The 25,988-nt window shown below is 41.6% G+C and overlaps 1 protein-coding gene across 3 annotated transcripts in view; it reads left to right on the forward strand.

Moving 5' to 3' along the window:
- The first annotated feature begins 21,003 nt into the window (after window positions 1-21,003).
- Window positions 21,004-25,988, forward strand: part of GABRG1 (gamma-aminobutyric acid type A receptor subunit gamma1) — a 71,905-nt gene continuing 66,920 nt past the window's right edge. For all 3 annotated transcript variants that reach the window (XM_034772596.1, XM_034772597.1, XM_034772599.1), the window contains exon 1: window positions 21,004-21,333. In XM_034772596.1, coding sequence (XP_034628487.1) covers window positions 21,233-21,333 — 101 coding nt within the window. In that variant the 5' untranslated portion in view covers window positions 21,004-21,232. The remainder of the gene's footprint in view (window positions 21,334-25,988) is intronic.

Consider the following 25,988-nt stretch of genomic DNA (forward strand, 5'->3'; position numbering starts at 1 on the left):
TTGAGCAGTGGCATGGATTAGCTGCCCCAAGGACAAACCCACCCCCAACCGCATGGGTACATACTCAGGACAGCTAGCCCATGCCACTGCTTATTGCTGCCCAGGCTACCATGGCTATACTACTATTTGGGGTGCTGGAACAATTTTTATAGTTGGGGTTCTGAGAGCCATTGAACCAAACTGTAAATCCTATATATAATGAAAACCATTTCAAGCCAGGGAGTGCAGCAGCACCATTAGTTCCAGCACCTATGCTACTATTTTTAGCATGCTAGCTCAATGATACTTAGTTTAAGTAAGGTTTCAGAGTAGCAGCCGTGTTAGTCTGTATCCGCAAAAAGAAGAACAGGAGTACTTGTGGCACCTTAGAGACTAACAAATTTGTTAGTCTCTAAGGTGCCACAAGTACTCCTGTTCTTCTTTTTAGTTTAAGTAAGTCTCTGTGAGTTGGTGTAGACATAGCCTTAGGGTCTTCTATTCCTAGCTTTAAGAAGCTACAAAAGTAATAGCACTTGAAAGACCAAAATGTTTTTATTTGTATTGCCTTGCGAGCATATATATATATAAAATATATATATAAAATTCAAAACACTGTGGCACTTGTGATCAATTAGAAAGTAAGGGGGATATAAAGTACAATTAGCTTTTTAAAAGTGTAACAATATTATTGCTTCAGATACAATGAAATAGGGGAAAAAACAAGGAACATTCCTAAACTTCAATTTTTGTAAAAACAACGAGGAGTCCTTGTGGCACCTTAGAGACTAACAAACGTATTTATACATTTATTTATTTATTTATTTTTGTATTCTTTAAGCTTCAGTCTTCCTTAGCATTCCTTAAAACAGCCAAATATGAGAGAGTCAACAAATGTGGCTTAACGGTTAACTGTTTAGTAAATTGATCTGTATTTTCTTTCCAAAATCCAAACATGAGCTATAATGATATACTGCTTTTCTTTTCAGTAATTAAACTTGAAGTTATACTAGCTTTCCATTTTAAGCTTTGGTTTTGACACATCCCCTCTAACTTAAGCAAAACCATCTGAAACCATTTTCCATATGTGATCAAATATCATATTACAAGGAAAGTCAAAGATAGGAACATTTTAATAAAAATATTTTTTTCACTACTTAAAAACTTTTCCAACTTTTAGCGGCTCATTGTATCTCAAGATTTGGCCTAGAAACTCAACGGACTGGACAGCCCTCTCCTATAGAAAAACTCACAGAAGGTTGCTCTGATGAAGGAAATCTCTGCAACAGTCCCCTCAGAATTCTGATAATTCAGTGGGGGCATGGGAAGACTGCTGGTTGCAACTCCTGTGGATTAGACAAAGAGGTCAGCCTGGAATCCATGCAGATCCTGGAGTATCTGTGAGATACCAGAGTCATATCTGAAAAAGCCCTCTGTTTCTGCAGCTGCTTTAGCCTCTGGCACGGCTTCCTGAGCATCCCCATATTGGCAATATATCTCCATGTTTAAACGAACATAAATGCAGTTAAGGTTATCCAAACAATAGTAACTGTCCCCCCATAACTATAGCTGAATGCCACCCAAATACTATAATCACAATATGCAATAACCCAGTTGCCATTTGCAAGAGTGACATAGAAATCTAAAACCCTAACGGAAAACAGAGCTACCATAAACGGAGACTCTAAATACCCTTTAGAAACAGTGGCTGTTTGGGTACCTGCAGTTAATTTACAAATGTATGGTTTCTGGATTTGCTACATACATGGTGCTAGGTGCTGAGCTTTAGATGATTCTGGCCATATGTTCCAGTCTTCATTATGTTCATATGTGAATATCTTACGAATAAAGTTTGGGGGATTTTTGTAATGCCCTCAGGAGATCTAACACAAATAATTGGTGGAATGGCAGTGGATTCAGCAAATGGCACAGTATACAAGTCTGTCTCATCTTACGCGGGGGTTCCATTCCGCGGTTAGCGTGGAAAATGAAAACCGTGTATAGTCAAAATTACATTGAGTTCAATGGCAGGTGGAATTGCCCGCACTACAGGTACAGTATTAAAATTGTTATTTTTCTTTTTTGTTGTTGTTGTTTTTGTTTTTGCTGACTGCATAAAGCTGAAATCACGCATGTTAAGATGCAACAGACCTGTACCACAGTGTTTTTCATTGCAAGGCCTGCGAGCCAGTGGCTGCTCCCATCGACCCTAAGTGCAGCTCCTTAAGTTCCCTCTAAGTTGCGCGGCTGCACAGCAAGCTATAAATAGCTGTGCATCAGCTCTAAAGGGCCACTCAGCAGGGACCTGGAGAGGAGAGGAGAGAGGTCAGGGGTGGGCGGGAACTGGGGAGGGGAGCAAGCTGGGGTTTGCAGGGCTGCTGTGGGCCTCTCCCCTGACCCTGGAGCTCCCTGCTGCCAGCAGGGAGCAGGCTGCAGGGAGTCCTCCAGCCCCACCCCTGGGGTAGCCTCCTGCACCCCAAACTCCTCATCCCTGGCCCCACCCCAGAGCCCGCACACCCAGCCAGAGCCCTCACCCCCCCACATTCTAACCCTCTGCCCCAGCCCTGAGCCCCCTCCTGCACCCCAAACTCCTCATCCCCAGCTCCACCCTACAGCGCTCATCCCCAGCCAAAGCCCTCATGCCCGTACCGCACCCTCTTCCTTACCCTGGGCCACCTCTCACACTCCGAACCCCTCGGCCCCACCCCATGTGGCTCTCACATTGAAGGTTTTTTGCCAAAGTGGCCCCCATTTCAAGAATAGTGAAGAGCACTGGTGTACCAGATGGGGAGTGGACTTGTGTTGGATAACAACAATAACTTCTTCCATTTACATTTGCTTAGATAGCACTGGTCTACAATTTTTGAGAAGTCGTCTGCTTCAGAGATAAAATGAGCTATTTATTATGTATTTTGATGTGCTGAATTCAAATATGACAATTAAAACAACTGGCTACTGTTTCTAAGATATTTAAGTTTTTACATTTTATGTCTATGTATATTGTGTAGATAGTAGAGTTTTAATCATAAATTGTAAACCTAGGTCTTTTCATGTGTTTATGGTTGCTTTACATGATAATATTTCACCTGTCCTGTTTATGTAACACTTTAAGAATCAGCAAAAGGTTTATATAAATAAAATTTATTATGAAACAAACGGCAAAAATCTATTCTGTACATAGTTTAGTCCTATTCAGTGTCTACTCGGCGCTTCTTGGCTTGTCTTTTGTATTCATTAAATGGAGCATCTCGTCACTGGCCAGCAATAGTCTGCAAGCATTGATGGGCTCCATTTGCCCTGATAGCGTTTCTCCATTGTTGCAATGTCCTGGTGAAATCGTTCGCTGTGCTCGTCGCTCACAGCTCTGCAGTTCGGTGGAAAAAAATCTAGATGAGAGTGCAAAAAATGTATCTTTAGTGACATGTTGCAACCAAGGCTTTTGTCTGCCTTGTTGTTTCCGAGAACATTTATTGCCACTAACTGGAAGGCTTTCCATGCCGTCTTTTCCTTGCCACGCAGTGCATGGTAAATGCATCATCTCGAAGAAGTTCACGAATCTGATGACCAACAAATACACCTTCCTTTATCTTAGCTTCACTTAACATTGGGAATTTTCCATGGAGGTACTTGAAAGCTGCTTGTGTTTTGTCAATGGCCTTGACAAAGTTCTTCATCAGACCCAGCTTGATGTGTAAGGGTGGTAACAAAATCTTCCTTGATTCAACAAGTGGTGGATGCTGAACACTTTTCCTCCCAGGCTCCAATGACTGTCGGAGTGGCCAATCTTTCTTGATGTAGTGGGAATCTCTTGCACGGCTATCCTATTCGCAGAGAAAACAGCAGTACTTTGTGTATCCAGTCTGCAGACCAAGCAAGAGAGCAACAACCTTCAAATCGCCACAAAGCTGCCACTGATGTTGGTCATAGTTTATGCACCTCAAAAGTTGTTTCATGTTGTCGTAGGTTTCCTTCATATGGACTGCATGACCAACTGGAATTGATGGCAAAACATTGCCATTATGCATAAAACAGCTTTAAGACTCGTCTTCGATGAATCAATGAACAGTCTCCACTCATCTGGATCATGAACAATGTTGAGGGCTGCCATCACACCATCGATGTTGTTGCAGGCTACAAGATCACCTTCCATGAAGAAGAATGGGACAAGATCCTTTTGACGGTCACGGAACATGGAAACTCTAACATCACCTGCCAGGAGATTCCACTGCTGTAGCTCTGCCTTACTCTTGGGTAGTTCCAAATCCCTGACAAGGTCATTCAGTTCACCTTGTGTTATGAGGTGTGGTTCAGAGGAGGAGGATGGGAGAAAATGTGGGTCCTGTGACATTGATGGTTCAGGACCAGAAGTTTCATCCTCTTCCTTGTCTGACTCAAGTGAGAATGATTCTGGTGCACCAGGAACCGGCAATCCTTCTCCGTGGGGTACTGGGCGTATAGCTGATGGAATGTTTGGATAATGCACAGTCCACTTTTTCTTCTTTGACACACCTTTCCCAACTGGAGGCACCATGCAGAAGTAACAATTGCTGGTATGATCTGTTGGCTCTCTCCAAATCACCGGCATTGCAAAAGGCATAGATTTCCTTTTCCTGTTCAACCACTGGCGAAGATTTGTTGCACAAGTGTTGCAGCATACGTGTGAGGCCCACCTCCTGTCCTGATCTCCAATTTTGCAGCCAAAATAAAGGTGATAGGCTTTCTTAACCATAGTGGTTATGCTGCGCTTTTGTGATGCAAAAGTCACTTCACCACAAACATAGCAGAAGTTATCTGCACTGTTCACACAAGTACGAGGCATCTCTGCTCACTTTGGCTAAACAGAAATGTATCCCTTTGCAAAATCAAACACTGACAAATAAGAGAGCACGACACTGTATGATTTCTAGAGCTGATATAGGGCAATTTGTTCAGCAGAGTGATGTAAGCTTCGTTATGATTGCATCATCCATGACTTCTAGGAATAATATGATGCAAGTCATATCATGTATGATGCAATACCAGCTTCAGATTGCATCATTAATTGTTCTGCCTAAAAAGCAAGTACTGTCCAAACCCAGTCACAGATTTATTCATAGATCCAGTCAAAGATGTATTTTAGTCATTTCTTGTTTAAATTGAGATCCCTTCCCTTTATAACTCACTTATCCTCCGCCATACCCAAGTCAAGGGTCGTATATACTGACCAAATAGCATATCTTGAAAACTAGAGCCAATCAACAATTTTAAGCATCATTTTTGTTCTCAGTGACCCAGAATTAGTAAAGTTTGACTACGTTTATTTCAGAAGCATTTTGGCTGTAGAGCAGTGTAATCAGTGAACTGACACACTGGTTTAATCAGAACTGCAATTCTCGAGAAAGTATAATGTCATTCATTAGTCAGACTTCATTCTTATCAAGATACTAGAAAGTTCATCTTTTTTAGCAGTCTGGGATAAGCATACAGTATATTTACATGATAAGGAAGGCTAAACAGGTTGGGGTAAAATTAAAAAGCAATTAAACTTCCATCTAAAGCTTGAACCAAGTATGAACTGAATCTTTTTTGATGTTGAAAAAAGTTCAGCTGATGATCTTTGCCTGCACCATTATTTTTCTTTTTCTCGTGTCTCTATCCTTACTGATTCTGGCTGGAACAGTAAGTGCCCATAGTATTCAGAGAGAACAGCTGCCCTGTTAGCCCCTAATGAAATAAGGCCAGAATGTTAATCAAATATTGCCTCTTAAGAGCATCTTTAATCCATGAAACAATTCTTACTTCTATCTTCTTGTGACACTTTCCATCAAGAATGGAAATGGAAAACATCAACCAAGGTGGTAATCTCTTTAGGGCAAGCACTGTCTCTTTACTAGATATATGCAGTGTTGTGTAGCCTTGTTTGTCTCAGGATATTAAAGACACAAGGTGGGTGAGGTAATATCTTTTACTGGACCAATTTCTGTTGGTGAGAGAGACAAGCTTTTGAGCTTACACAGAGAGATGGTTTTTACAGCACATAACAAATGGAGCCAGATGCCTTACAGAGGCCTCTATGTGCTAGAATTATTTATTATAAATCTCCATAGAAGTCTGTTCTCATGAGACTTTCAGCCCCATTTTGCAGATTCAAGATGCTGAGGTGCTTTTCCAAAACTGATCCAAACTATCTGAACTTTTGTGTGCTTATTCAGGCAAAATCTTTGGATCTCGTGTGATTTGCTCCATTCTAGTCTCTACCTCATCTTATTTGAAAATACAAATCTTTGAATAGATGTTGCCTCTGCTATAGGCAGTTGTCATAACTATAAAGGGAAGGGTAACAGCTGTCCTGTGTACAGTACTATAAAATCCCTCCTGGCCAGAGACTCCAAAATCCTTTTCCCTGTAAAGGGTTAAGAAGCTCAGGTAACCTGGCTGGCATCTGACCCAAAGGACCAATAAGGGGACAAGATACTTTCAAATCTTGGCGGGGGGGAAGGCTTGTGATTGTGCTCTTTGTTTGGGAAGTCATTCGCTCTTGGGACTGAGAGGGACCAGACATCAATCCAGGTTCTCCACATCTTTCTAAACAAGTCTCTCATATTTCAAACTTGTAAGTAAACAGCCAGGCAAGGCGTGTCAGTTTTTACTTTGTTTTCTCACTTGTAAATGTACCTTTTACTAGAGTGTTTATCTCTGTTTGCTATACTTTGAACCTGAGGCTAGAGGGGGGGTCCTCTGAGCTCTTTAAGTTTGATTACCCTGTAAAGTTATTTTCCATACTGATTTTACAGAGATGATTTTTACCTTTTTTCTTTAATTAAAGTCTTCTTTTTAAGAACCTGATTGATTTTTTTCCTTGTTTTTAGATCCAAGGGGTTTGGATCTGTATTCACCAGGGAATTGGTGAAAAGTTTCTCAAGGCTTCCGAGGGAAGGGAATCCACTTGGGAATGGTGGCAGTGGACCAGATCTAAGCTGGTAGTTAAGCTTAGAAGTTTTCATGCAGGCCCCCACATTTGTACCCTAAAGTTCAGAGTGGGGAAGCAGCCTTGACAGCAGTGTTGGTAACAATGCTCATATTTCAGGTTGCCTGACATGTTCCATTACAAGACCATTTTCTCAGTTGTTTATACCTTTGCCAGATTTTAAATATTTGGGCTGAAATTTCCCTTCAGAGTATCTCTCAGGCCGAATTGTTAAGAAAATGTCAGCAATAGTGGGTCAGCCACTTCTCAGAATGAGGTTGGGAAAAAATTTCTTGTTTTGACCCCTTAAAAATTCTCTCAACCTCTTAACTGAGAAGCTCCAGCTTCTCCATACTTTGGAGAATTACCTTTAAATTTGGCAGGGGTGTGTCTCACTGGTGTCAGGGTTATGCCTTTTTCGGTTCCCATGAACCGGTGTCCAAATGTGGCCAAATTAAGAGCCTCTGGAAAAATGTCAATTCACACATGCTTAGTAGAGACTTGATACAGTTTGGTAGCTGAATTCTCCAACGATTCCATCTGAATTGCTCCTTCTGGCTGCGAGGGCTGCTGTGGTGCTGGGCACAGAAAATGAGAGCCGGGAGACTGTCATCTATGCTGTCAATTCTCCCTCTGCTAGCATCCTGGCATTGTGATTGAGAAGGAGGAAACAACCTGACTGGCATACAAAGGCATGATGTGTCAGGGAAGGCAACTGGGATGTGGGAGTGGAAAAAGGTGAGAATGTGGGTCTGGACCATGGTCGGGGGGAGGGGAGAGGCTGGATTAAGACATGAATAGGTCGAATGGGTGGGGACAGAAAGGGTCAGACTTGAGGCGGACAGGGGCAGCAGGGTCTGTAACTACTGGAGCACACTCTCCCCATAACCTGGATTAAAAATTGGAATTCATGAGTCTCAACATTTCTTTGCTGTACACCAATAACTGTGACAACCAGTGGGCAAAATGTGTGCCTTATCTCTCATTAGTGGCTGGTCTACACAGAATATGGTAATCTACTACTGGTACCAGTTACTCTGATAGTAGCTCAGTGACAGAGGTCTGTGCTGTGGGTCTAAAGATTTTAAATCTGCTATTGAGCCAACACGGGTCCACACATTGGAATTTGATGGGGATTGTTGAGTTTCCTTTTCTCAAAACCTAGGGAATTTTATTATACAAAACCCTGCATCTAAAGAATGTTAAAATTGTAAAGTCAAGCACTCAAAAATTAGAAAACACCAAAATTAAGTTTGCCTGGGCCATCTTAATTCAGCCCTCTTGTGTGTATGCATTAGGTAATTAAAGTCTGTGTCCTATCATATACTGTTTCTTTTTCCCCACAATGCAATGCTGACCTGGAGAGTTGAATTCTATCCTAATCTTGTCTCAGCCACAGAGTTCCTATGTGATGCTGGGCAAGTCACTTAAACCAAACTTTTCACAGGTGATCACTATTTTTTTGGACAAATAGGTTATTTGCTGAAAAATGCAGTTTTGGTTGACCAGAAACTATTTGTGAATTTGATCCAATTAGGTTTGACTGGGGGAGGGGGTGTGTGGAAGCTTTTTAGGGGCAGCTTCAGGAAAGCATATGTATGTCTTAGTTTAGTGGTTTTGACACTTGCCTGGGAGATAGGAGACCGAAGTTTGTATCCCCACTCTGGAGCAGGGACTTAATCTAATAAATCCCCACTCCAAGGTGAGCACCCAAATCACTAGGTTATGCAGGGGTATGAGTGCTGTGCTCAGTCTTTCCTGTTGAAGCTGTTTCACTTTGGCCCTGTCAAGGCTGTATCCCCACTTTGAACTTTAGGATACAAATGTGGGGGGCTGCATGAAAACTTCTAAGCTTAACTACCAGCTTAGCTTTGGTCCGCTGCCACCATCCCAAGAATTCCCATGCCTGGGAAGCCTTGAGAAACCTTCACCAATTCCCTGGTGAATACAGATCCAAACCCCTTGGATCTTAAAACAAGGAGAAATTAACCATCCCCCCTCCTTCCTCCCACCAACTCCTGGTGAATACAGATCCAACCCCCTTGGATCTAAAACAAGGAGAAATTAATCATTCCCCTCCTTCCTCCCACCAACTCCTGGTGAATACAGATCCAACCCCCTTGGATCTAAAACAAGGAGAAATCAATCAGGTTCTTAAAAACAAGGCTTTAAATTAAAGAAAAAGGTAAAAATCATCTCTGTAAAATCAGTATGGAAATTAACCTTACAGGGTAATTAAACTTAAAGAGCTCAGAGGACTCCCCTCTAGTCTTAGGTTCAAAGTACAGCAAACAAAGATAAACACTCTAGTAAAAAGTACATTTACAAGTTGAGAAAACAAAGGAAAACTAACACGCCTTGCCTGGCTATTTACTTACAAGTTTGAAATAGGAGAGACTTGTTTAGAAAGATGTGGAGAACCTGGATTGATGTCTGGTCCCTCTCAGTCCCGAGAGCGAACGCACTCCCCAAACAAAGAGCACAAACAAAAGCCTTCCCCCACCCAAGATTTGAAAGTATCTTGTCCCTTTATTGGTCCTTTAGGTCAGATGCCAGCCAGGTTACCTGAGCTTCTTAACCCTTTACAGGGAAAAGGATTTTGGAGTCTCTGGCCAGGAGGGATTTTATAGTACTGTACACAGGACAGCTGTTACCCTTCCCTTTATAGTTATAACAGGCCCAATGATTATTTATGTATGTATTAGCCTGATGTTTAAAGCACTCACCTAGGAGACAGATGTGGATTCAAATCTTAGCTAGGGCTGATTCAGAGGAAGGATGTCAAATAGACTTGTATGGCCCAAAATAGTCTTCTCCAACTTGATGACAAATTTTAAAAATAAAAATCAGAAATGAACTGAATATTTTTTCTGATTTGTTTGCTTGCTGAACCAAAAAACTGTATTGTTCACTACAGACCTACTAAATATATTAAACTAACTCCATACAATCTGATATTCAACTGCTTCATACCTTGTATAGCCTTTTGCACTTGTACAAGTGGAAGTAAAATGCAACCATTTTGATTTGGCAGTATTTTACACCCACTTTGCAAAATGTAAATGCCTTCATGTGATGCAAGGCAATGGTTAATCAGGTCCATATTATTGACATAGTATGACTTTCCTACTGCAAATCAGAATAACTAATAATGTAGATGTTTGATATTACAATATTTGTAAATATCTCATTCCTAATTGAAATATAAAGCCATTGTAGAAGAGTGTACTAGCCACTTTAAGAGCAGGCAACGCTAGCCCTCTTTTTACTGGTACTTGGCTATTTATTTAAAAAGAAAAAAATCTGGACAATGTAATTCTCCAAGAAAGCCCAGACCTCAGGTAAACAAGAGGCAGCACATGACTTCTAGGCTATATAAAGGCAAGCCTGTGGCTCAGTAGAATAAAAGACTTCCACCAGGTAAAGCTTAAAGACACACAGAGGAAAAGTGTGTACTCCAGGAAAGGGGCTGTGGGAGAAGGCCTATGAGGAGGTAGGAAATTGAATGACCACAAGAAGAAAAAAAATACCTGGGGCCTAGATAGTCAAAGGTGCTCATTCTTGCCCTGTTTAATATACTCGGATGCATGTGCCTAGGGCCTCATGGCATTGTCATAGCTGACTCTCTGTCCTTTACACCCCTATGTCACATGTAGTGAATGGGGATACTTGTCAGTGCCTTTTAAATGTATACTAGGCACACATGAGTGGTGGTAGCCTAACTGCCCAGTGAGCCAGCTCCAAAGGGCAGGGGAAGAAGCCAGGGGAAACAAGACTGCCTTATACATCTGAGTCCATCTCAAACAATTTTCTTACATTTTGGCATCATCTACAAATATTGCAGCTGTGACACACACAAGGCTAGTCTCATTAGTTGGAATGATGGGGCAAAATAAGCTTGTTAAACACCTTCCCTTTGAAAAGCATCTTTCCACGGATTTTCCCAAAGCCCCTGGGTTGGATGCACTCTGCATCCCTGGTCCTAGATAGCTGAGGCAACGTCCAACTCACATAATGGTGAGTCAGTCTTTCTCTTTCAGCCAAAGGTGACCAGTAGTCAGCAAGGGAAGGGAGAGTGGACAAGAGAACTGGGTGTGGGAGAAACTGACATAATCTGACCTTATGCAGACTAAATCCATCCCCCTAATTCTCAGGCACAATGGCTCCCTGGAGACCAGCAGCTTGATCCTCAGAGGGGAATTTCACTGTTCAGGGCAATTGCACCTGTATTCTCCCTCTACAGTCCAACAAGGGCATCCACTCTCAGGCTTTTGGCTCCCCAGCTGTCACCTTCTTGGGCAGAGATCTCTCCTCCTTCTGATTAGGATATTTCCAGGCTGCAGATTGTGAATTCCCCAGCAAGTCAGATTGCTTAAGCAACCCTGCTTTGCCTTCCTTTCTTAGAGGCTATGAACTATTGTAATTGCCACAGTTAAGTTACCATCCAGCTCTGTCTAAGGAATCACATTTATTCTTAAGGTGAAAGCATTACAAAAAATATTTAAAATGATAAGAGCCTACCCATGCTAATAGGCTTACCAGAGATCACCTCACCTCCAACAAGGGATCTGGAAGGTGATCATCAAGGGGTTTTACTGTTGTTGCAAGATCATAACCGCTTTGGCTCAGAACAGAGAATCATCAAATTTGTGTATTTCTAGTGGTGTCCCACAGGGAGCTGTTCTTGGCCCTATGCTATTTAAATCTTTATTAATAACCTAGAGGAAAACATAAAATTATCACTGATAAAGTTTGCAGATGACAAAAAAATTGGGGAAGTGGTAAATAAGGACTGGTCAATGATACAGAGAAATCTGGATTGGTTGGTAAGCTAGGCACAAGCAAACAGTTTTTTTTTTTTTTTTTTTTTTTTTTTTTTTTTTTAAGTATGGCTAAATATAAATGTGCCATCTATGTGATTGCTGCTGGAATACCATGTCCACTTGTGGTGTCCACGATTCAAGGAAGATGTTGATTAATTGGAGAGGATTCAGAGAAGAGCCATGAAAATGATGGAAGGGTTCAAAAACATGCCTTATAGTGACAGACTCAACAAGTTCAATCTATTTAGTTTGTCAACCCTTAACCTTCTCTTTGTTATGTGTAATGAGGGCCATGGCCTCCCTCCGAGATTGACAGGGAGGAGCCATTCTCCCCCACAGTGGGCAGAGCCAGGCAAGCCACACCCACCCCACTGGAAGCAAAGGGGTGGGAATGGAAGTTTAAAAGGTGGGCCCTGCTGCTCAGTTGTGAGAGAGCCAGAGAAGGAAGCAGACATCTCTCACCTGCTGCTGAGTCCTGCTCCTGAGATGGAGCTCTGCTGCACTGAGGACCCAGAGGAGGTGCTGGGACTGCTGTTGGACCAGTACCTGGAGGAGCTACTGGGACTGTTGCTGAATGTGTACCCGGGGAAACAGAGGAATCCCAGGATACAGAGGTACACTCCAAAGGGATATTAGGAAGTAGCCAGGGACACCAGACATTGGTTGGATTGCCAGAATTCAGGTCAACATATTTTGGCAGGATCTCTGCTGACCAAGTGGCGGAACCATCCACCACTGTTAGAGCTCTGGGCTGGGATCCAGTGGATTAGGGTGGGCCTGGGTCCTCCTACCCCTGTGGCAACTTACCCACTTAATGAAAAGAGGCCTTCATTTGTCTGCTATCTGCCCGAGCCAGAGGGCCAGATTCCCCCCAAGATTACTAATTCCCCATTGAGCCTTGACTTTATAGATAGGTGATAGTGAGGGGGCCTGGCCTCCCACCAAGACTGACTGGGAGGAATGACCACAGACCCTACAATGTTCTTACAGTCTATAAGGACTTGCATGGTGAGCAGATATCTAATAATAGGCTGTTCAGTCTAGCAGAGAAAGGTATAACATGATCTAATGGCTGGAAGTTGAAGATAGACACATTCAGACTAGAAATAAGGCATAATTATTCTCACCGTTAAAAAATTAAGTATTGGAACAACTCACCAAGGACTATGGTGGATTTTCCATCACTGACCATTTTTAAATCTGGGTTGGATGTTTTCCTAAAAGATATGCTCTAGGAATTATTTTGGGGAAGTTCTACTGCTTATGTTATCATTATAAGAGGTCAGACTAGATTGATCACAATGGTCCCTTCTGGCCATGGATATATGACTCATGGGAAATAATATAGTAGGGTGCATGCAGTGGCAATCTCTAATGTGTTGAGATGCATCACTGATACCAGGGAAGTGGCCCACATGAGCTTGAATGAGCTAAATGCATATAAAGAGCATTTAATTTGCCAATTATGGGTCCTATGAGGCTTGTAGTTTTACTCCTTTTTTTTTTTTTTTTTTTTCCCCCCTGGAGCTAGAAGGAGTTCTTAAGGCCTCCTGCAGCCGTCTGTCCCTTGCAACTTGTTTCAGTGCTACTTTTAGTGGCTTCTGGATTACCTCCTCTTGGGGGTGCCTTGAGAGTTCACCACCACCACTCTCCTTTGTATCTCTATTTGACACTGAAGGTGAAGATATTCCTTTTTGTGTGGCTGTGTTGTGGAATATACAGAGTGCAAGGAATATCTTTCCCAAACCTAGTAGGTCAATGCTGTAATGTTCCACACCTTTAGAAGGGAACTGAAACACATTTTTAGGATATCAAAGGCTCTCTTGGTGACCAGTTTTGATTTGTGGTCATAGATAAATCATCTTTTGCAGACAAAGGACAGATAATGGAGATCAGGAGTTGGGGTCAGAAAGGGTATTCTCTGCCTCTTGTGAAGGTAAGAAATCATATGAGACCAGCTGTCAGGATAATGAAGCCCATGTTTTAGCATGTGAAATGGACAGTGTAAGAATAGGGGCTGGGGGCAGAATGGGAGCTGCTGATAATGGGATAGTAGTCCAATGGCAGGTGGTGGCAAGACAGGGAAAGACCCCATGTATCACTTCTTATCTAACAAAAGCCTTCCAAAAATTCTCCATTGAAGACACACCTGAGATGGACCGATTATATATGTTGTGGAAACAGCCTGGATAGCTGGTCACCGCTTCCATTAATTCCAGGCAAGCATTGCATACAGTCATCATGATCATAGAATAAGGTCCTTTTTCTGTAGAAACCTGTCAGCTGGGAGTCCTAGGGTTAATGTGAGTCCCATCCATTGCTCCAGATACTCATGGGAAACTAGTGATCTCACAGAAGTCTCATGGGGAAATCAACAAAAGTCTGAGGATTGACTAACACCTGTGGTTTGGGTAATGGTCCACTAAAAGGATCCTGAGGGAAGTGGTGACAATGACAGACACTGGTTCCTTTATCATGGTGAGGAATAATGGAGACCCAATTGAGAGATGCTTCTGGATACAGACCTGCTTGACAAGGCCAAGGAAATTTGAGGGGGCTGATACATGTGAGGAGGAGAGGGTATGAGAGTTGCCTCCGAGCTTGTGCCTGACATACACACCTATATATCTCTTCCCTTTCTGCCAGCTGCTGCATCACTAAATTGTTGAACATGTCTCTTTACTCTCTGGTTGATCCCTGCTCTCTCTCTCTCTCTCTCTCTCTCCCACCTGCAAACAACCCTCCCTCACCCTGTCCCAGCCCTCACCGATCTATATGTTCCTTACCGTGATACTGCAGGATTGAAGTGGGGGTGGGGAACAGGGACAGCCAATGGCTTTCAAAGCCGTTAAATAAAAACTGGTCCCAGTCTGAGACTCCAACCTACTAGTGCTATGTTGCCCCCGAGTTAGATTTTCAAATATATCTGCACCAAAAGCAGCATATAGCTCATAGTCAAGGTGCATGGCATTTTCAGAAGACCAGTTATGTCCCATACAAATACACTAGGTGCATAATGTTTTCCACAACCAGGAGGCAATGCTTGGTCAAGAGTAGCATTTTCAATGTACAGGAGGTGCTACTGCCATTATTTGGCTTATGGCTATTCCTATTACATTTCAGCTCTGAAAACAGCAGTATCTTCAGCATGAACTAGCAAAATGGCAGCAGGTACATCATGCAATATTTTGGCATTAGGTGCAGGCCCAAAAGCCTCTATGATCCCTTTCCATTTTCAGAATGGGCACGGAGAAGGGGAGAATGAGGTATGGTGATGCATCTAAGAGGGTTTGACCTGTTTGACAATTGTTACAGCCATATTTTCAAAAGTTAAACCTGTAAATGTGCCATTCTGTAAACACATTTGGTGATGTTACACATACAAGTTTCCAGTGTGAATGTACAAAGCAAGTATTTTCATATACCTAGCCAGCTAGCTGGCAAAATGTGTGTGCAGTAATCTGACTTACACATGTACATTGTGTATTGTGCTCATAGGTTGGATAAATGCATGTGCAGTAGTACGTCTTTTGAAAACGTAGTGCACAAATAAGCTGTTGGATGGATCCAGCAAAGTGGCATTAAATATATAATTCATGTTCAAACCCACATGAACATTTATTGTATATTAAAGAATTAATGCATTGTGGTGGCCCTAATGGTACTTTAATAGCTGTACAAAATATCTGAAGAATATTGACCTTTCTTATTAAAATATGGCATTGACTTTTTGAAGTGTAATTGTAAAGATGAGGTGGGCAGAATTTGGGTATGAAGGGCACAGAAGATGGATTATAAAAACCACATCACTTGGATGTAGCATTCATATTATGATCAAATCATGAAACCATTACATTCAGCCAAATAGTTAACATTTTAATAGAAAATTTATAAGAACATGAGAATGGCCATACTGGGTCAGATCAAAGGTCCATCTAGCCCAGTATCCTGTCGGCCAACAGTGGCCAATGCCAGGTGCCCCAAAGGGAGTGGACCTAACAGGCAATGATCAAGTGATCTCTCTCCTGCCATCCATCTCCATCCTCTGACAAACAGAGGCTAGGGACACCATTCCTTACCCATCCTGGCTAATAACCATTAATAGACTTAACCACCATGAATTTATCCAGTTCTCTTTTAACCCTGTTATAGTCCTAGCCTTCACAACCTCCTCAGGTAAGGAGTTCCACAAGTTGACTGTGTGCTGCGTGAAGAAGAACTTCCTTGTATTTGTTTTAAACCTGCTGCCTATTAATTTCATTTGGTGACCCCTGGTTCTGTATTATGGGAATAAGTAAATAACTTTTCCTTATCCACTTTCTCCACATCACTCATGATTTTATATACCTCTATCATATCCCCCTTTAGTCTCCTCTTTTCCAAGCTGAAGAGTCCTAGCCTCTTTAATCTCTCCTCATATGGGACCCCTTCCAAACCCCTAATCATTTTAGTTGCCCTTTTCTGAACCTTTTCTAGTGTAAGTATATCTTTTTTGAAATGAGAAGACCACATCTGTACACAGTATTCGAGTATTTATATAAAACTATTTCCCAGAGCTAAATACCTTTTTTTTAAATTAAGATTCCATCTGATACATTAATTGCCTCACTCACGTTAATCATTAAAATGATTACCAACAGTATGATTATAGCAACACTTAATAATTTAAATGAGAGAAGCAATACCAAGGAGAGAGGAGTGTGTGCATGTAGGGGAAATGAAACAAAACAGCCCTCATGATCCCTGATTTTTAAAAAGCACTTAAGAGACTATCCCTTTCAAGAGTAGCTAGGATAAAATGTGAATCAAATGCTGTATGAGAAGGCAGACATAAGGGTGACATGAGAGAGAAAGTGAAATGATTACCTAAACTAGAGGACTGCAGACAGTGTCCAATTTATGAATGTACCCTGTATAAGCTTTATAAATAGTAAAATGGATTTATTTGGGGTTTGGATCCCATTGGGAGCTGTGTGTCTGGGTGCTGGAGACAGGTAACCTGCTGATCTGTTTTTAGTTTAAAATCTGCAGCTTTGGGGGTGTGGCCCAGACCCTGGGTCTGTGTTGCAGCAGGCTAGCATGTCTGGCTCAGGGCAGGGTCCTGAAGTCCCAAGCTGGCAGGGAAAACAGGCTCAGAGGTAATTTCAGCACATCAGGCGACAGTCCCAAGGGGATCTCTGTGACCAAACTCATCACATTCATAATATTTTGGATTTAACTTTCTGTTTTTGTTTTACTAAAAGACGTTTGGCATCTAGCACTGGCCAACATGGAACTTCATCTGCCATTGTGCTGTCCCTTTACCTATTTTTTGTTAGCACTCTCTGAAATTTCTCACTTTCACCTCAATTTTGACTGACCTATATAACTTTGTGTCTCCCACTAGTTTTGCCTCCTCACTGCTAATCCCCATTTTCCTTGCCAATGAGAAATAGATTAACTGACAGCCATCCTAGTATAGAACCTTGGGACACGTCACTGTTAACTTTAGTCATGCTAACCTTTGACCATTTATTCCTATCCTTGTGTCTTAGCCACTTTCCAATTCATGACAATATTTTGCCTTTCATCCTATGACTATGTAATTTCCTTAATAGACTTTTGTGATGGACTTTTTGAGAGACTTCTTTATCCATTACGTCATTGATGACTGAAGAATTCTAACAGATTAGACGCTATGCTGGTTTGTCCCCATTACACCATCTGAAACTTCTAGAATTCTATTTTTCAGTTAACATAATCAATTTTCCTTTTTCTGAGGCAATGCTCTTTGTCTAAAATTATAAGGATCACCCCTAAAACCTCCATATTTTTTAGTTCTGGAATTAGTATTTTCCCAACATCTTCTCTTATTTCCTTATTCTTCTCTATTCTTTCTTTTGCTCACTTGTACTCCAGTACATTTTTTGTCCATCTCTCAGGATTCCTGCTTCTGATAAGCTTTAAGAAATTCTCGAAATTTTTTTTTTAAATGTCTTTAGCTATTTACTCTTCAAAACCTCTCTTTGCCCTCTTAATCTTTCACTTTTCATTTAATTTACCAAAGATTGTCCTCCTTTCTCGTGTGAAGGATTAATTTCTACTTTTTGAAAGACAGTACAAGGAGGGAAGGCTAAGGCTTGGAGTTACCTTGATCTACATTTATCTCTGACAAACAGAGCACATATCAACTTTGCTTGCTTGCCTTTTTGCCGTGATCTCTTGGTTTTGGTTTCAACTATTTTTTTTCCCTTAGTTACCATTTTAAAATTACAAATCAGTTGAAAATGAAACCTGTGCTAAGTAAATTTTACTCTCAACTTTGTTTATTGTTGGTACATACTAGTATAGTCCTAATCTTTGCCTGAGCCTGGAATTTCTTGAGTATGCACAGACTGCTCTACCCTCAGGGAGCTGCATTGAAGTCCATGGGCATCAGCACAGGCACAGCAGTCTCTTCATATGAAAGAAGTTGTGGAGTCCAGGCTTATGTTATCATGGATATCTATTTACACTTTATACAATTTTCTCCACTAATCATGTGTCTCCATTTTCTGTTATGACAGCATGGACATAGGATAATTTTTTTATGGATTAACAAGATCCTTAATGGTCCTAGTAAAATGATTGACTTTAGGCCCTTTGAAAAACAGGGTGTTTGTGCGCGCACATCAGTGCCATCCACAGACAACCTAGATGTGAAAGGAGGGTGGGTGTAGTATACATCCTGCACAGGGCCAAATGTCTCTGGAGTCAACACAACCAGAAGGGGAGCTTCTCTGTATCCATTTTCAGTAACAAATACATGTTTTGTGGTGACTGAGCTCATGCCTGTCAGTGTCATCATTCCCTGGAGTGATTCTGCCTGCTGGTGCTAATTTATCAATAAGAAGAGCTGGAGGTCATTCAAAAATACCAGGCTCTACTTTCTGCCATCACCTGCCTGTCCAGTTACTTATCTTGAAGTCTTTGACTTTTTCACTTGATGTACTGCATCTGGCTGAAGTGTAGTGTAAAAATTCTTATCCTTTCAAGAAGATATAGATCTCAAAATATAACAGTACCCTATAGAAGGAGACAAGAATAAAGAACCCACTACTAGCCTGTATCGAAATAAGCATTAGCAAGGAGATTGAGCTACACTTCAATATATTTTCTATCTTTGACCCATTTTACTCTTGATAATCTAAGTTAAATATTACTCAATCTAATGAAGTAGGGCAACTCTTTATTTAATTTAAAAAAATGCTGACCTGGAAGCTGGTGCAACTACACTGATTTCAAAGTTGTTTAAAATGTAAGCTCTACCTAGTAGAGAGCTGTACTGTGGAAAACTAATCTAGATTGTATCAGAGGGGTAGCCGTGTTAGTCTGAATCTGTAAAAAGCAACAGAGGGTCCTGTGGCACCTTTGAGACTAACAGAAGTACTGGGAGCATAAGCTTTCGTGGGTAAGAACCTCACTTCTTCAGATGCAAGTAATGGAAATCTCCAGAGGCAGGTATATATCAGTGTGGAGATAACGAGGTTAGTTCAATCAGGGAGGGTGAGGTGCTCTGCTAGCAGTTGAGGTGTGAACACCAAGAGAGGAGAAACTGTTTCTGTAGTTGGATAGCCATTCACAGTCTTTGTTTAATCCTGATCTGATGGTGTCAAATTTGCAAATGAACTGGAGCTCAGCAGTTTCTCTTTGGAGTCTGGTCCTGAAGTTTTTTTGCTGTAAGATGGCTACCTTTACATCTGCTATTGTGTGGCCAGGGAGGTTGAAGTGTTCTCCTACAGGTTTTTGTATATTGCCATTCCTGATATCTGACTTGTGTCCATTTATCCTCTTGCGTAGTGACTGTCCAGTTTGGCCAATGTACATAGCAGAGGGGCATTGCTGGCATATGATGGCATATATAACATTGGTGGACGTGCAGGTGAATGAGCCGGTGATGTTGTAGCTTATTGCTGAGCTCTGTGACTTTATCCTCACGCACAATTATTTCAAATTTGGTGACAATATATATACAACTCTAACTCAGGAACCAACCCATGCAACAAACCTCGATGCCAACTCTGCCCACATATCTACACCAGCAACACCATCACTGGACCTAACCAGATCAGCTACAACATCATGTAACAGAGAGTGCTAACAAAAAATAGGTAAAGGGACAGCACAATGGGCATGAATACAATGCAAATAAATAATAAAGTATAACAGAAGCCCATGTCAGAGTGGGGAACAGAAGCCAGGCCCCCTTCTCTTCAGCAACGTGGCCAGGCTTCTTCCTCTAAATAATACAGCTCGAATCAATATCAGCAGAAGGAAAGATGAAGTGAGGGGTGAAGAGAGACGTTTGCAGATGAGATCAAAGGTGATATAACCTCCTGGGCGAGGGCTCCCCCTTTATTCACTCACTTGGTGGGAGGGACAGCCTGAGCTGGGACAGTCCTGCATCTTCCAAACTCCTGCAGGAAAGTTCCGTGCCAACCACATCCCCATCACCCAGCCGGACGTGCCCTGAGTCATGCCCCAAAGGATGGGGAGTTGGGGCGGATGAGGAACTGCAGGTGTCCGCGTTGTGGGGCTGTGGCAGCCAGCAGAACGAACCCCCCGCCCCGGCTGGCTGCAGGGACTGAGCGCGCAGGGCAGAGCCAGAGCGCAACTCGCAAGCTCTGCTACCTCTACGGCGACTGCCCGGCTTTTCCCATCCCCATAGCAACCGCCCGGGCAACAGGCGCTCGAGCTCCGCGCTGCTCCTCTAGCACAGCGGGCCGGGGGAGCAGCCTCGCCGTCTCAAGGTGCCTGCACAGGGATCGCGGGGGTCGCACAGCGTTGGGCGGGAGCGGGATGCAGCAACCAGGGGCGGTAGGTGGGCAGCGGGGGAGCCACACAGGGCGCAGCCAGAGGCGGCTCGCTGCGCTAGCAGGGCGCTGAAAGCAACTGGCTTCCTTGCGCTCTGTCTTTGGGGGAGCACGTTCAGTCCCCGCGCCGCGGGGTCCCTGTCCCGCGGGCGGGTATGAGCTGGCACTCTGCCCTCGGCAACGGACAGCCCCATGCCGCCTCCGTCTTGTTTTGTTTTAAAGCGAGTTGCAACTTCCTCCCTCTACAGCAGTACCGAGCTCTGCGAGGAGCGCCTAGCTCTCTTCCCACTCCCACGCCCCGCTAGGGTCGCAATCAAGCAGTGCCGAGGTGACCCTTGTCCTATTGCAAGACCCTCTGTGGGTGGGTTGTTTTTGTTTCGCCTCCAGCTCCCGTTTAAAAGACGCCAGGCATGTTTCCCTTCTAGTAAAGAGGCTCCACCTCTGCGAGGGCTTGATTCGTCTAGCACTTTTAAGATAATTTATGGAGCAACCTGATGAGCTTATTGGCCAAGTTGGATGGTCCTTTTAGAGTCGGATCCTACCTGGCTGGGGGGTTGTCTCCCTCTCGCTCCTACGCGCTGGGGGGACACCGAGATTGCAGAGTAATTACTAGAGAGTGACTTGTAAGAAAACCAGAGAAGAGAGACTTAAAGCCAATGGATTCATGGAGGCGTCCCTCCTTCCTGTGGCCTCTGTGCAGTCCCTGCAGCAGGGGGAGGCTTCTGCTCTTGTTATTGACCGTGCGTTTGGGGAACTGGTAAGTACAAGTGACGACGGGACCTGAAGTGGCTTTGCTTAGTAGCCTCTCTCCCTCCTTCATTGATCGCTTTGGGTTGGAGACGTTGCATAGTAGCAGCCCATTGTAATACGGAGATCACGGGCAGGTTTGTCCCACTCCCCTCCGCCCCCATCACCCAACTCCTCCTTTATGTTTGTTGTCAGATTACTTTCAGCTTGGACTTGCATCACTTTCACCTGCCTGAGAGCATCCTCTAGGAAGGGGGGGGGTGCCCTATTGTTACAAACCTTGACATAAATTATAGCTCTTTTGCAAATGACTCTCTGCAGCCACCGCTAGTGAATCTGACATTGATAAAGTAAAACTTAACTTGATATGTTTGTCATTTGCGTAAGAAGCGTTATTGGAGCCCCTGCTTCAGTTTAGCTGCAGTAAGTGATCTTCAATTTACCCTTCCTTTAAAATAATGAATTTTTCTTACCACTCGATATTCACTGTATGGGGGCTATAGAAGTCAGTACACTTAGGAATCTATCAGAGCTTGTACATATTTGCCAGCATCTGTTTCTCAAGAGGACCTTAATATTCAACAGTAAACATTGTTTCATGCAAGCTGCAAGTTATCAGAGTTTCATCGTAGGCAATTAGTTTTATGCATTTATTGATTTGGTTTAGTATGTGAAAAATAAATCTCTGTCATCTGACAAGTGTCAGGTTGCTGTTCCTGTAGCTGAAAAGTACTCTGATGTAAATAAATAATACAAATAATTTGGGAAATAACTTAGTCTAATCATTTATTTGCAGAAGAAATAAATCAAGATATTTGTACAAAAAAAAAAAAAAAAAAAAAAAAAGGCAACTGCTTATCGTATTTTAGTTTTGCTCCAAACTCTGGTACTATCTGCATGGCTTTAGGACATAGGTCCTGATCCTGCACAATTGAATCAATGGGAGTTTTGCCTTTGTCTCTGATGGGATCAGGATCAGGTCCATTGTGCACATGTGGAACAGCTGGGTAGGTTCTGAGGTGCTGTTGAAGTCTGTGAAGCTGAAAATGCAAGCTTTAAGACAAATTTACAAGACTGAGCATATGGGCTCTGAAGAAGGCATTATTTTCTACCTTGTCAATATGCCATTTATAAATGTCCATAAAAGATGTAACATAATGCTGATTTTGTTTTCTTTTTATCTTTCAACTCCTTTAATAATTCAGAGTTAACATATATTATTCCTTACTTAATGCAGTCATAAAAAACATTAAATAGCTATAATAGTGCAATAGAATATTGCCCAGCGTGCCTATCTTTTTAACTATATGCATAAAATTATCATTCAGAGATGATGTAGCAGATGTGTAGTATCTAGGATGGTAAGAAATCCATTAGCATATGTTTAAAGAAATCCATTAAAAGTTAGACCCCCCCCACGCTGAACTATAATTTATCAGTCTATGTGAAGTGCGCAGATCTTGGCTTATCTCTCATCTTCAGAGGACTGCTGTGTGATCCCAGTTAGAAACATAACTGATTACCCTTTTCTTTGGCATGTACTAGTGTCTGTTTCTTTTAAAAAGCTTGTCAGATTAAGGTAACATTTTTCAAAGGCATTGATGGAAATGATACTAGCACAGCTGTGCGTCTTCAGAATGTTTCTTAATGAACATGTTGTGCCTCAGGTATGAAGGAAATTACCAAGTGATTTGAGAGAAAAGAATATGTATGCTCATTTTATCAGTTCAAATACTAAGTTTCAAAGACAGGAAGAGTTCTCTTAAAAATAGTTGCAGATGACATTTCTTTTTTCACTTATTAAAAATAAAGTATGATTGTTTTAGAGGACTAGGTATGGGTTTTTAATCATATATATATATAATTAGTAGTAGATTTATAAATAAATTAATGAAGAACCCTCCATTGAGAGAAAGAAATGCACCTGGATAAATTATTTTATTCTGGGCTGCACAATCTCTTCTCAGATAATATGGAACCTTCAATATAAATATGTATGTACCTATATCAGCTGTTTTCAGGCTTGCTTTTCATTCAGAGACTAATTGGTAATATTCATTGTTGAGAGCTTTTCCAAGTGGCCACAAATGGATATGTTTTCCAGAGACTGAATCTCTGATGTGTAGTTTGTTACAGATTGCTGATGTTCTGCAGGGAGCTCTCTGGGACTTTCCAGAGCCCCTTCTTAACATTCTGCCTCTAAGTTGAAAGGAAGTTTGGAGGGAATTTTCTGCTTCTCTGCATTCTGTTCTAATCTCTGTCAGAGATGGCTTTTCCTTGAAGTTCATGTGAAAAACATTCTAAAAAGCAACATTTGCCTCAAGAATAGACCGCAATGCCCCAAACTGCAGACACTTTCCAAAAATTGCTCAAGATCGGAGATCTCCAAACTCTGATACAAGGTCCCTACCTTTCACACCACTCAGACTTCAAAGGACCTAAATTGGACATTCTCTGTTATGTCAGTAAAGACTGCTCCGTAAGTAACATACTTAATGCAAACCTAAAAGCAAGGAAATGAAAAGTTGAGTACCAGTAGTACATCCCTTTTAGTCTAGACTACAACCTAGAGATGCACATGCATCACAACCTTAACTCTGCCTACAGATACCGACCTTCCAACATCCCATCCCCAAATCTTACCCAACTCCAGCCCTGTGTTTAACTGCAGCATAGATATACCCAAACAGACCAGACCAGACCTCCCTCCTCTACTGTCCTTTCAGCACAGTTCTGTGAAATTACACATGCTCAGGTTTGAAGAAAGGCATGTTGAATGGTTGGTACCTTTACTGGGGTGAAGATAAGGTTGTGGTGCTTTTTCTGTGGTGTATGGTTGTTGTGCTGGAACAATGTACAATGGAACCTCAGAGTCACGAACACTAGAGTTACGAACTGACCAGTCAACCACACACCTCATTTGGAACCAGAAAAAACCACACACCTCATTTGGAACCAGAAAAACGCAATCAGGCAGCAGCAGAGATGACAAAGAAGAAGGAAATACAGTACAGTACTATAAATGTAAACTACTTAAAAAAATTAAGGGAAAGCAGCATTTTTTTTCTGCGTAGTAAAGTTTCAAAGCTGTACTAAGTCAACGCTCAGTTGTAAACTTTTGAAAGAACAGCCATAACATTTTTTTCAGAATTACAAACATTTTAGCATCCGAAGAAAGTGGGCTGTAGTCCACGAAAGCTTATGCTCTAATAAATTTGTTAGTCTCTAAGGTGCCACAAGTACTCCTGTTCTTTTTGCGGATACAGACTAACACGGCTGCTACTCTGAAACATTTTAGAGTTATGAACAACCTCTGTGGAGGTGTTTGTAACTCTGAGGCTCTACTGTAGTTACCCATCAGTCACTTACTTTTAAATGCTTGTGTTTTGCAATAAGATCATAAATATTATGCTGTCTAAATATAAAATCACAGTAACTATAAATAAATGCATATATCACCATGACACAAAACCCTAGACTATAACCCAATAAAACTACTTTTCTTTTATTAGTAATCTCTAAATACACACAATATAAAACCCTTATAAAAAAGAAACATAAGTGATATATGTTTATCAGCCTCCAATGCACATAAATAGACAACTGAAACATAAATCAATATTGATACACTCTCCTACCAATGTACATTATTCTCAAGAAATAGCAATTATACTTTATCAAAAATGTAATTTAGTTGATAAATATATTTAACTAATAAAACTTTTCCATCTTTATGTATCCTTTATGGAAAATATTTATATAGTGAATTCCAGATAGCAACAATTTTCCTTTTTTCTCACAACAGTCCATCAATGAAAGTGTTAAGGCTATTGTGATAAAATATGCCTTTCTTAATAATTTATAAGGCTAATGTATTTGTAGTGACAATAAAATATTTATGATGTTCATAACAGTTAATTTCCTTTTATGTGCTTGGTATATGATGTGATAAGAAAGGACACTGTTGTCCATTAGCAACTGTAACTAGTTTTGGTTTGTTTGTTTGTTTAAGTGAAGGTTGTTTTATTAACATTTAACCTCATTTTAACATTTTCTTGATTTAATATACAGTGTATCAGGTCATAGTTAAGTACTGAGAAGAAACTGTTCTTAAAATAATTGTGCTTTTCTTACAAGTGACTTAAAAAGAAACTTTCAAACTTTGGCAAACTAGATGAAAGAGGTTATTAAAGCTTTGCTGGTCACTTTTAATATGAGGGTCTTGTGACATATACCTGTATTTGAATAAGAGGTTCTCCATTACCCATTCAGGCAGAAATCCTGCAAAAAGAACTATCCAGACAGGCTCCCATTGTCTTTAGTCAGACCCCTGCATCCATATGGAGACTATCTCTGCAGTGTAACTTGCGGAATTGGCACCTCAGTTTCTGCTTGAACCCACAGTGAAATTATAATTTCTTGTGTATAACAGAATATGTGGTTTCTGTGAATTCAAGAAATTAAACTATAGGCAATGCTATTCAAACCTGAAGAGTTTGGGTAACTTGACACTGCACTACCATCTGGGTGACCAGTCATTATGACTCAACACCATTATGTACAGATCAGCACAAACTCGGCAAAGCAATGTCAATTGAACTTAAATCACATCTAACTTCTCCCCATTTCTGTGGCATCACCTACAAAAATCATTGCTTGTTTTAT

This window comes from Trachemys scripta, chromosome 5 (assembly GCF_013100865.1).
Source record: "Trachemys scripta elegans isolate TJP31775 chromosome 5, CAS_Tse_1.0, whole genome shotgun sequence".
Lineage (NCBI taxonomy): Eukaryota > Metazoa > Chordata > Testudines > Emydidae > Trachemys > Trachemys scripta.